At 41.4% G+C, this 12,289-nt stretch overlaps 1 protein-coding gene across 1 annotated transcript in view; it reads right to left on the reverse strand.

Moving 5' to 3' along the window:
• Positions 1–12,289, reverse strand: part of DNAJC1 (DnaJ (Hsp40) homolog, subfamily C, member 1) — a 277,615-nt gene that overhangs the window by 1,432 nt on the left and 263,894 nt on the right. Inside the window, exon 11 of the mRNA XM_006887057.1 lies at positions 2,425–2,876. Coding sequence (XP_006887119.1) covers positions 2,425–2,876 — 452 coding nt within the window. The remainder of the gene's footprint in view (positions 1–2,424; positions 2,877–12,289) is intronic.

Genomic DNA, 12,289 nt, shown 5'->3' on the forward strand with positions numbered 1-12,289 from the left:
AAAGAGATTCATCCTAGAGAGGGTTAAACCAGGCTACTCCTTGGAGGCAAGGATTCTGGGGCTTCGTCTGACATACTTTGGACATGTTGTACGGAGAGACAGATCTTTAGAGAGGGACATCATGCTGGGTAGAGTGGAGGGACAGTAAAGGAGGGAAAGACCCTCTATGAGGTGGATTGATTTCAGTGACTGGGCTAATTGGTATGGGTGTGTCAGAGGCAGTGCGACTGGCACAGGATAGAGCAGGGTTTAGGGCTGTTGTACATAGGGTCGCTATGAGTCGCAAACGATTCGACGGCACATAACAACAACAACAGAGGAGGGCCAAACCCAAGCTCATGGTCATTAAGTAGATTCTGATTTACAGCGACCTTACATCAGGTTTCTGAAGTTGTCAATCATCATGGGAGGAGATTACAGTCTTCCTCTAGAAGTGTAGTTGAACTTCCTATGATCTGATTAACAATCTCACACATTACACATTTGGTCACCAGGGCACCTAACATCTGCCTGTTTTGAATGAGGCACTAGTTTAAAATTAGAAATATAAATCCAAGCCTTTCCTTAATAATTACTCTATTCCTAACAGCATAGCACATGAAGGTGCACACAGTCAATCACTAGCATGTAAAATGAGCAGGAGACACAGTGAGTTCTCTACAGCAGTCTCTCACGGGAAAGAATGCCCTTCTCTTAAGGGGCATGCTCCTCTTTCAGCCCAGGGTTTTCCGGCAGACCCCACAACCAGGCCCCACACAGGTGAGACAGCAGACAGCCTCTCTTGGACCTGGTTCCAAAGTTATGGCTTAAGGAGAACACCTGCAGGATAATACAAGCCTTTTTCATTGCTGACTGACAACAGGAAGGTTCTCAAAGCCTAAGGCAATGAGATTCTAGGTGTTCTAAGGTTAGGAATCCATAGTTGCAGTCCCTTCACTCTACACACCATTGTCGATCCATCACGCACATACATGCCTGTATCCTGAGAGATGCAAGAGGAATTTTGGGAAAATAATAACTTGTGGCACTAGAGCTGGAGAAACAGAAAGAACCAATGTTTTCCAAACAGAACAACTGTTAGTGGTTTATAATTCTCTCCAGGAATTCTCAACTTCATTATTTTAAAGTAGGTGACAGACAACATGACCTATATACATTTTGGGACATGCATGGCCACAAGCATTTTCCAACACAAAATATCAATTAAAAAGAGTAAATTATTATCAATGTACCCAGGGGCTAGAGTGGAAGATGACAGGAGAGAAGACTGGATATTGTGATTTTTTAGTGTCCCTGGTGCCTCACTTTGAGAACTAAGCTTTGAGGAAAGGGGCCCTAGGAGTCTGTGTCAATAAAGACCCGAGTTGATCATCTCCTGAAGCTCTCTGGCTCCAAATACCAAAGATCAGAGGTAGGAGGCTGGTTTTCCATAAGGTGCATCTCATTTTTCCCTTCTTGCAATTTTTTACTTCAGAACTATCTGAAGGCGAATTTTAGTAGATACTCAGGGCTATAAAAGGAGCTCTAGTGGTGCTGACCCATTATGTACTGCACTGCTAACCAACAGAGCAGATGCTCAGATCCACTAGTTGCTTCACAAGAAAAGGCTGGGCAGTCTCCAGAGTCATTATGAGTCAACTCAATGATAGAGGGTTAATAGGAAGGGCTAAAGGCATGTGAAATAGTCCATAAACTGTCAAGGATGCAGAGGGTAAGTTGAATCCAAAATGCTAACTTCGCATGACCCCACACCAATTAATACCATCTCAGCGCCTTTGATGAAATAGCGTACACAGGGCCAAGTTCAGATCTGCTTGTTCACAGGGTCTCTATGACTTAAAAGTCGAATCAATGGCATCTAACAACAACCAACAACTTAGTGAAAATGAACTTAGAGAACTGATGGTTCTCATGGTAACATCCTCTATCTTAACACAGCTCCTTGGTGCAAGACCAAGCTAGAGGGGTTTATAATTTTATGAAAAATCTTCCCACATTAAGTAAAGGGAGTTTCCTCAAGCGGTGAAGGTCCTACTGACATACAGGTCGTTCAGGCTAAATTTATGGTGAACATGAAACTGGACATCCGCACCAGTGACCCTCAGGCAGCCACCCAGAGGCTGGCCAGGTCAACTGTGGGTAAAAACTATGCTCTACAAATGGAATTAGCCCTGAGAAAGACGAAGCAGCCTGCTCAATGAATATCTAGAAGCATTTATGCACACTAATCTAGATTCACAGGCTGTTCATGCTACAAAGAGAGATGTACCGGAAAGGAGTTGGTAAATAGGAGCTCACAGAGGTAGCTGTAAATGGAAAGATAATAGTAAGATGAAAGAAGAACAGGGCAGTGTTGCCTGCAGCCCTTGTCAGTGGTATTTTAAAGCCAGTGTAGAGGCCTCTTGTTATTCCCACTTCACCCACCTTGCTCTTTGATGGGACACATTTGGCTATTTTGTCCCAGCGGTCAGAAGATCCCTTTGGATATTGCTGTAATGCTAATTCCAGAAGTTTCTGTTGATTCTGAGTCCAGGGCTCCTCTGCAGCACGAGGTCTCTCTTTTCTCTGGCTCTCCTCATCACTGGATTCATTCTGTTCTGATAAATCAAAGTCCTTCTGCCTCTTTGCTCTGGCCTTCTCCTCTGGCTCCACCCTTGTTACTGTCTCCAGAGGTTTGGCTACCTTCCGCCTCCGAGGCTGGGTTTCAGCAGTCTCAGCCTCATTCTGCTCTTCTGCACCCTCCTCCTGCTCCTCTTCCTCTACTCTCCCCTCTGCATCTTCCCTCTGGGTGATGATGTCATCTGGCAAAGTAGTAGGAGTCTTAATGGGCTTGGAATTCTGAGCTGTTGACTTGAGTTCAGCCAATCTAACCATTCCTATGGAAAAAAAGTCAAAACACATAGATGGTCAAGTCAGGTGACAAGAACAACAGTAATAGCTAGCATATATCAGATGATGTGCTAAGTACTTTGCATAACTTATTTAATTTTCACACTATTCTAAAACCAAGTATTACCCTATTTTTAATTTTTTTTTAAAAAACTTAACAGTTTTTTAAAATCTGTACGTTTTCCAAGGAACAACCATGTGCCCTTCTCACCTCTCTCTTCCACCAGTCTCCCAGTCCTTGAGTCCCCAGGTCAGCCCAAGGAGTATTAGGGACTAGAGGTGGATAAGTCCTCAGGCAGTGCACTAAGACGGACCCAGAGGGGTGGCCTGATTTTGCCCAAGGCCTAGGCAATGACAGCAGCTGTTTGACCCTGGGGAGTCTACTGTCAGTGGGGATTGAGGGCCATCAGCTCCAGGAGTGGCTTCTGTGCATTGAAGGTCACAGGGAATGGCTTCCACTGACCCCTGGAGCCCTCGATTCCAGGACAGCGGGGAAAAAGCAAGCCGGAGAGGCGGGCCTGGGCAGGCAGCAGTTCCCACTATGTTTTGGTGAGCGAGGTCCAGAGGGGCTGGCAACACTGCCAAGGGCCCGTGTAGGCACTACGGGCGGTACATAGCGAAGGCCAGGAGACTGAGGAGGAGGGTGAAGCCCACGAGGCCCAGTGTGGCGGTCAGGGGAAAGAAGGGACAGTATTGTATCTGGCAGTACCAGAGCAGTAGAAGCATCAGGAGCAGGAAGGGCAGCAGTAGGCTACCTATTTCCAGCCCAGATGGGCCTGGCTCCGACCCAGGTGGGCAGGTATTACCCTATTTTTGTAGGAAATATGTAGAATGTACCAGAGGCTAAAATGGAACCAGAATTCCATCTGATCACAAGTTTCTATCTTTTTTTACTTTTTGAGAAAAACTTCACCCCATTGCTGTTGAGTTGGAATAGATTCTATAATTGACCTGCAATAAGGTTTTTTTTTTGTTGTTGTTGTTATGTGCCGTCTAGTCGTTTGAGACTCATAGCGACCCTATGTGCAACAGCCCTAAACCCTGCTCTATACTGCACCAACCGCACTGCCTCTGACACAACCATCCCGATTATCCCAGTCACCGAATCAATCCATCTCATTGAGGGTCTTCCCCTCCTGTGCTGTCTCTCCATCCTACCAAGCATGATGTCCCTCTCCAAGGACCTGTCTCCCCTTACAACATGTCCAAAGTATGTTAGATGAAGCCCCAGAATCCTTGCCTCCAAGGAGTAGCCTAGTTTAACCCTCTCCAGGATGAATCTGTTTGTTTTCTTGGCAGTCCATGGTGCATTCAATACTCTTCTCCAGCACCACAGCTCAAAGGCATCAATTCTCCTTCTATCCTCCCTAGTCACTGTCCAACTCTCTGATGCATAACAAGTGACTGCAAAGACCATGGCATGTATCAGGCGCACCTTAGTCTCCAGAGAGACACCGTTCCTCTTGAGTACTTTAGAGAGGTCCCTAACAGCAGACTTTCCCATCGCAATACATTTTTTTATTTCCTGGCTGCTGGTGCCAAGAGTGTTGACCGTGGAGCCGAGGAAACTGAAGCTGTGAACAATCTCAATCTCTTCGCCATCCATCCTGATGCTACCAATTGGTCCAGTGGTGAGAATGTTTGTCTTCTTGACATTGAGCCTCAATCCATACTGAAGGCTGCAGTCCTTGACCCTCTGCAGCAAGTGCATGAGGTCCTCCTCAGTTTTGGCAAGGAGGCTATATATTGCATGGAAGGAGATTGCCCCTTTTCCTCCTGCAGAGACATGGTGAATTTGAATTGGCAGAGAAGCTTGAACTTGGGGTTAGGAGTGCAACTCCCTATGCATTATGTCATCACAGTTCAAAGAGACACTCTCTGTCTGTGTCTCTCTTCCTCTCATGGAACAGCTGGTGGATTTGAACTATGCCTTTAGGTTGGGAGTACAACTACTTACCAGACCGCCCTATTAATGCTGGAACTAAATCAGTGCTGATCTTCCAGCGGGTTTTCAGAGGCAGTAGTTGCACGGGAGGAGACTGCCCATCTTTCTCTTGTAGAGCAGCTGGTGGATTTAAACTGCATGCTTTTGGTTTGGCAGAATGACTCCTTACCATTAAGCCACCACCAAAGTTCTCTAAAAATACTAATAGCAACTGTTGTCACAGAATTTCAAAAATCAAAAAGGTTTTAGACAAACTATGAAAACTATATCAGCAACTATATCATTATTGTCAAAATTAAAGAGCACAATTTGTGCATCAAATAGAGGGTCCCAAAGTATGGTCACACAAGCAACAGCTGGGAACCTAGAAATGTTTCCCGACCTCAACTATTAAAGCAGAAAGACCCAGATTGATCCACGTTCTAGTGAGAGTGGGCCTTTGAGAGTTACAACTTCAGAGGAGGAAAATACATTGATTTTAAAAGAAAAACTCAAAACTTATTGCCATTAAATTACAACTGACTCATAGCTGGATCTCCAGCAGGTTTTCCAAGGCTATAAATCACATGGGAGAAGACTGTCCATCTTTCTCCCCTGCAGCCTCTGGTGGATTTGAACTGCCAGAAAGGAGCCCCTTTTGCTTTAGAAGTGCAAATCCCTGCAGACTACAGCACCAGCTTAATTAAAGAAATGAACTTCAAACATATTGTGTTAGATTTTGAGTATTTTCCAGCACATATTATTTATGTTGTTTCAACAGCAGGACTGGAAATATTTTGTAGCCTCTGCTCCATGTACTGAATGTCTTCCTCACTGAGCACAGTCTAATTTCTTACAGGAGGATTTTTGCCTAATCTTCCTTCTGCTCTCTCCATATCCTGCCTTGTAGGGACTGCTTAATCAAAGAAATAGAAAATTTTCAAATTAAATATAAGTGAGAAACTGAAAAAGACCTTACTTTGCGACCAAAGGCAAGTTCTATGAGGAAATATATCAGGCACTGCGTTTTGACTCACTGATAATTAACATTACAAGTGACCAATCATGTACATAATAAAAAAATAGACCAAACACCTCCCCCCTCCAACATTTAGTTGAGAATGAAAAGCAACGAGACAACCATCTCAATTCTAGGAGAAGTGATAAAACAAATACAGGAATATGACACAGAGGATGGCAGTATTTTCTCATCTCCCTATTACATAAATCTCAAAGATTTCCAGAATAATTGTTGTGTCAAGGATTTACGGTTTGGGCAGTGGAAATGCCCTGCATGTGGCCTGCAGCCTGAGTGTATACTTCTGGCCATTTAAAAAATGATCTTCAGCAGGATTTTGCTTGGAAGACGAAAGATGGCTGATCTGAGCGTGGCAGGAAGCTTGCTGCCTCATGGCCTGCCTTTAGACAACCGTGGTTTGAGTCCTTGTTCTACTGCCTTTTACTTTTCAACCTTGAGTGGGTCTGTTCACTCTGGAAGCCCCTTCTCCATTTGTGGAAAGGGAAAGTAATAATACCTACTGCAAGTTACAATTAGACCATTTTGTGGAGAGGCAGGGGCAATAATGGTGGCACCAGAGGCAGAAATGGTGCCCCTAGCCACAGTCATAGGTAGGGCACAAGGTCTGGACTTCAGAGATTTTGTCGGGGTGGGGAGGGAGCTTCCAAGCCTGTGGGAAGCACCACCTGGCCTCTAATGAGTGCCACCCAGCCCCTTAGGCAAGCCACCTGGCTGGGGAAAGCCACCCAACCCCTGGGGAGAGCTACCTGGCAGGAGAGAGCCACCCAGCCCCTGCAGAGAGCTGCCCAGCCTCTGGGCAGAACCACCTGGCAGGGAAGAAACACCAGGTTCTTGGGGAGAGCCGCCTTGTACGTATGAGGAACTTTATCTAAACCACTTTCCTCCAATTCCTTCTCCAGTACACCTGTAAGTAAAACATCCAAAACCCTTTTCTTTGTAGCTCACAAATTTGTTCTCTGTAGGTTTGCTCTCTTTCCTATAGATAACCTGAACACTGAGTCTTGTTCCAGAACATGAACCCTAAGCCTGGTTCCAGAGATAAAAGGGAAATATAACTGCCAGCTAAGGAACTGAAGGTGTATGGAGCCTCAAAGTTCAGCCAGCCACTCCCACTGGACTCCCTCACGCAGACATCATGCAGTCCAGAGGGCAGAAAATGTCAAGAAAATATTTTCAATCTGAACAAAAAGGGAAGCAGCTTCAACTTAACTCCATCAGTAAAGTATTAAAGTGGGCTCCCCTTCTCCTTCATAGCAATCAATGTCTCCATTCAGCATGAAGCAGTCAGAGAGTCTGTACCCCTATATCCAAATGGTAAACCCATAAATAAAAAAAGACAATCTTTTTGTTTTAAAAAAACAATAATCACCATTTAACTATGCCCACCGTTACCTTTCTGGTCCCCGCTGGGTATTTCTCATTTCCTTTACCTACTCCCTCCACCCACCAAATTGTGCAACCCTGTGACTTCATTCCTACCCATTCACACCTTTCTGTCCCCACACCTCACCCCCTTGGGTCCCCATACATGTTTTTTACAATTAAAATAAAACACACACACATGAAATAAAAAGAAAAAATTACTTTATGATAAAAGTTACTTTTTGGTTTTAAATATCATCAATAAACCAAAATTTTTAAAGCTAATTTTTTTAAAGGGACACCATCAAGAGGAATAACATGTGCATAATCAGAATCCTGTAAACAGGAAGAAGCAGGTAAAGGCACTGAGAAATTTTGGAAGAATTATTAGAAGAAACTGTTCTCAGTATAATGAAAAATGAGAGAATATATATTAAAAAATCTAAGCAAATCCCATATAGAATAAAGCTCAAAAGAAAAACACCAAGACATATCATAGTCAAATTTACCAGAACAAAAGATAAGGAGAGAATTCTGGAAGTAGCTAGGGAGAAACAAAGAGAAACCTACAAGGGGAAGCAAATAAGATAAAATGCTGATTTCTCAGCAGCAACCATGCAAGCAAGAAGACAGTAGAATGAAATATATCAAACACTCAAGGAATACAAATGTCAACCAAGAATACTATACCCAGCACAACTATCCATAAAATATGAAGACTGAGATATTCTCAGAAAAGCAGAACCTAAAGGAGTTTGTAAAAACAAGATCAGCATTACAGGAAACACTGAGAGAAGTCTTACTTACAGAAATGCCACAGAAAGCAGGAAGGACAAAAGTAACCAGCAGCAACACCAAAAAGAACTCCACAAAATGACAGCAATAAAGATTTACCTCTCAGTAATTACACTGAATGTGAACGGTTTAAAATGTATCACTGAAGAGAAAAAGAGTAGCACATTGGATAAAACCCAAATTGATCAATATGCAATCTACCAGAGACACACCTGAAAAGTAAAGATAAAGACCAAAAATTAAAGGGAGGGGGAAAAATAAACCAAGCAAACAGCAACCAGAAAAAACCAAGCCTAGATTAATTTCTCATAAAATAGATTTCAATGCAAAAACCATCACAAAGGACAAGGAAGGCCACTATATTATGCTTAAAGGGTCAACAGAACAAGAGGACATAACCATAATAAATATCTATGCATCAAGTGATGATGTTGTTGTTGTTATGATAGAGCTGCAAAATATACAAAACAAACAGTAACAGAATTGAAAAAAAGAAATAGACTCCACAACTGTAATCCTAGGAGACTTCAGTACACCACTCTTAAGAAAATATAGAACTACCATAAAAAAACTGAACAAAGATGCTCAATAATTAAAGCACATAATAAGACAACTCAGTTTCACAGATATATACAGGCTAATGCATCCTAAGAAAGCGCAGTATGCCTTCTCCAATGTGAATAGAACATTCTCCAGAAAAGATCACATTTTAGGTCACAAGGCAAGCATCAATAAATTAAAACATAGAAATAATACAAAGCATCTTCTCAGATCACAATGCTATAAAAATAGAAATGAGTAACAAGAGGATAAAGGAAAAAAACCCCATACATTTGGAAGCTGAACAACCCCTAACTTGAACATGTCTGGGTACTAAAAGAAATAAAAAATGAAATTTAAAAAATTCTTGAAGTGACAATGAAAACACAAAATACCAAAACCTCTGGGAAACAGCCCAATTAGTAATCAGAGGTCAATTTACGGCAATAAACAAACACATCAAAAGACAAGAAAGAATGATAATTAACTCTCTAAAACAACATCTCCAGTAAACTGAATGAGAACTGCAAGAAAACCCAAGACCCTCTAAAAAAAAATTACAAAAATTAGGGCAGAAATAAATGAAATAGAAAACAGAAAAACAAAACCATCAATAAAAAGAGTTGAGTCTTCAAAAAGGTCAATAAAGTAGATAAACTATTATCAAAACTAACAAAGAAAAAGAAAGAAAAACACAAATAATCTGAATAAGACAATGTCACATAGAACCAACTAAAATAAAAAGGTAAACAATGGAGCACCAGCAGCCAGGAAACGAAAAGACATACTGCGTTGAGAAAGTCTGCTGTTAGAGACCTCTCCAAGGCATGGAAGAGCAATGATGTCAGTCTGGACACTAAGGTATGCCTGATACAGTTCATAGTCTTTGCAATCACTTGCTATGCATCAGACAGCTGGACAATGACTAGGGATTATAGAAGGAGAATTGATGCCTTTGAGCTATGGTGTTAGAGAAGAATATTGAATATACCATGGGCTGCTAAGAGAACAAACAGGTTCATCCTAGAGAGGGTGAAACCAGGCTGTGCTCCTTGGAGGCAAGGATTCTGAAGCTTCATCTGACATACTTTGGGCATGCTGCAAGGAAGTCCTTGGAGAGGGATGTCATGCTTGGGAGGGTGGAGGGACAGCACAGGAGAGGAATATCCTCAATGAGATGGATTGATTCATTGACTGGGGTAATGGAGAGAGGTGTGTCAGAGACAAATAATACTGGCACAGGATAGCGCAGGGTTTATGGCTGTTGTACACATCACTGAGTAGCAGATGATGTGACACCACATAACAGTAACAACAACATACTCAAATTAATAGGAGAACCTAGAGACAATAGACAAATACTTATTAACCCACAACCTATCTAAATTGACACAGAGTGAAAACAAACACCAGAAAAGACCCATGACAAAAGTAGAAATTGAAAAGGTAATAAAACAGCTTCCAACCAAAAAAAAGCCCAGGACCATATGGTTTTACAAGTGAATTTTATCAAACATTCAGAAGAACTGTCACTAATTCTATGTAAAGTATTTCAGAAAGCAGAAAAAGGTGGAATTCTCCCAGATACATTCTATGAAACAAACATATCCTGATACCAAAGTTTGGTAAAGACACCACCAAAATAGAAAATTATAGGCCGATATCTCTTATGAACATAGATGCAAAAATTCGGAATAAAATACTGGCCAAGATAAGCCAACAATACATAAAAAAAATAGTACACCATGACAAAGTGGGATTCATAACAGGTATGCAAGGACGACTCAATATTAGAAAAGCAATCAGTTTTAATTCATCACATTAACAAAGCAAGGAACAAGAACCACATGATCCTATCAATTGATGCAGAAAAGGCCTTTGACAAAACCCAACTCCCTTTTCTGATTAAAATACTCAACAAAATAGGAACAGAGGGGAATTTCTTCAACACAGTAAGAAGGATATGAGCAAACCTGAGAACCAGCATTGTTCGGAGAAAGGTTAAAGGCATTACCTTTGAGGACAGGAACTAGGCAAGGATGCCCACTATCACCATTCCTATTCAATTATGTTAGAAGTCTTCGTGATAACAACAAAGCAGGAGAAGGAAATAGGTATTCAAACTGGCAAAGAGGAGGTAAAAGTATCACTACATGGAGATGATATGATAGTATACTTAGAAAATCGTAAAACCTCAGCCAGACATAGTTGACCAATTTAGCGATGTGGCAGAATACAAGAACAGAATACAAAAATCAGGGGAGCTCTGGTGGCCTAGTGGCAAGGACCTGCAACCACAATCCCAGAGTCACACGGTTCGAATCCACCAGATGCTCTGCTGGGGAAGGAGGCACAATCTCCTCCTGTACCAGTCAAATCTGATTTGACGGTACATTCACACAATAATAATAATAATTAAAAAAAAAGAATACAAAAATCAATTGGATTTCTCTACAGTGACAAAGAGAATACAGAAATGGAGCTAAAAAAACCCCAACCTATCACAATAGTTAGCCACAAGAGTAAATATTTAGGAGTAAATCTAACTAGAAACACAAAATGCCTATTCAAACAAACAAACAAACAAACCCACAAACTCACATTATTAACAAGAAACTATAAGAGATCTGGAGAAATAGAAGAATTTACCATGCTTATGGATAGGAAAACTGAATATTGTGAGAATGACAATTCTTCCAAAGGCAATCTACAAGTTTAATGCAATCCCAATTCAATACCAATTACATTCTTCAACAAGATGGAAAAAGCAATTTTCAATTTCATCTGGAATGGACAGACACTCCAAATAAGCAAAGCACTGTGAAAAAAGAGAAACAAGATAGGAGGCATATCAATCCCTGATCTCAAAGCCTACTATGCAGCTGTGGTATTCAAGACAGAGGGGTACCGGTACAGTGACAGATGCTTACTTTTACAGACTAGAACTGAGAACCTAGAATTCAGCTCATTGACTTATGGTCAACTGATTTTTGAGAGAGGAAATCAGTTCAGTGGAAAACAAAATACTTTTAACAAATGGTGTTGGCAAAATTGGAAAACTATCTGTAGAACATTCAAGTAAGACTCAGATCTCACACCATATTAAAAAAAAACACCCAACAACTCAAAATGGATCAAGGACCATACACTTCATCAGAGAAAAACTTGGAAGAACTCTAGAAGCCCTAATCCACAACATGAACAGTCTTCCAAGTATCCTGAAAAACCTACCACCAGGAGAGGATAAAATAGCTGAATGGGATCTTTTAAGAATCAAATCCCTATGCACATCCAAAAACTTCTCCAACAGCATAAAAAGGGAGGCCACAGACTGGGAAAAAATGCTTGGTAATGATACATCTAATAAGGGACTCATATCTAGAATTTATAGACTATTGCAGCACCTCAACAAGGTAAAGGTAAACAAGCCAATCACAAAATGAGCACAGGATATGAACATACCTTTCACCAAAGAAGTCATTCAAATGGTAAACAAACACATGAAGTAATGTTTAAAATCCCTAAGGGCTTAAGAGAGGTGCTGAAAAAATAACGATGAAATATCATCTCACCCCAGTAACAATAACAAAGTTCAACAGATCAGCAAACAACAAATGCTGGTGAGGTTGTGTAGAAGCTGGAACCCTTATTCACTGTTGGCAGGAGTGTAAAATGATGCAGCCAATATGGAAGGTGCTTTCTCAAAAAGTCAGAAAATAGAAATACCATTTGACTCAGCA

This window comes from Elephantulus edwardii, unplaced genomic scaffold (assembly GCF_000299155.1).
Source record: "Elephantulus edwardii isolate Elephantulus edwardi_28Jun2011 unplaced genomic scaffold, EleEdw1.0 scaffold00054, whole genome shotgun sequence".
NCBI lineage: Eukaryota > Metazoa > Chordata > Mammalia > Macroscelidea > Macroscelididae > Elephantulus > Elephantulus edwardii.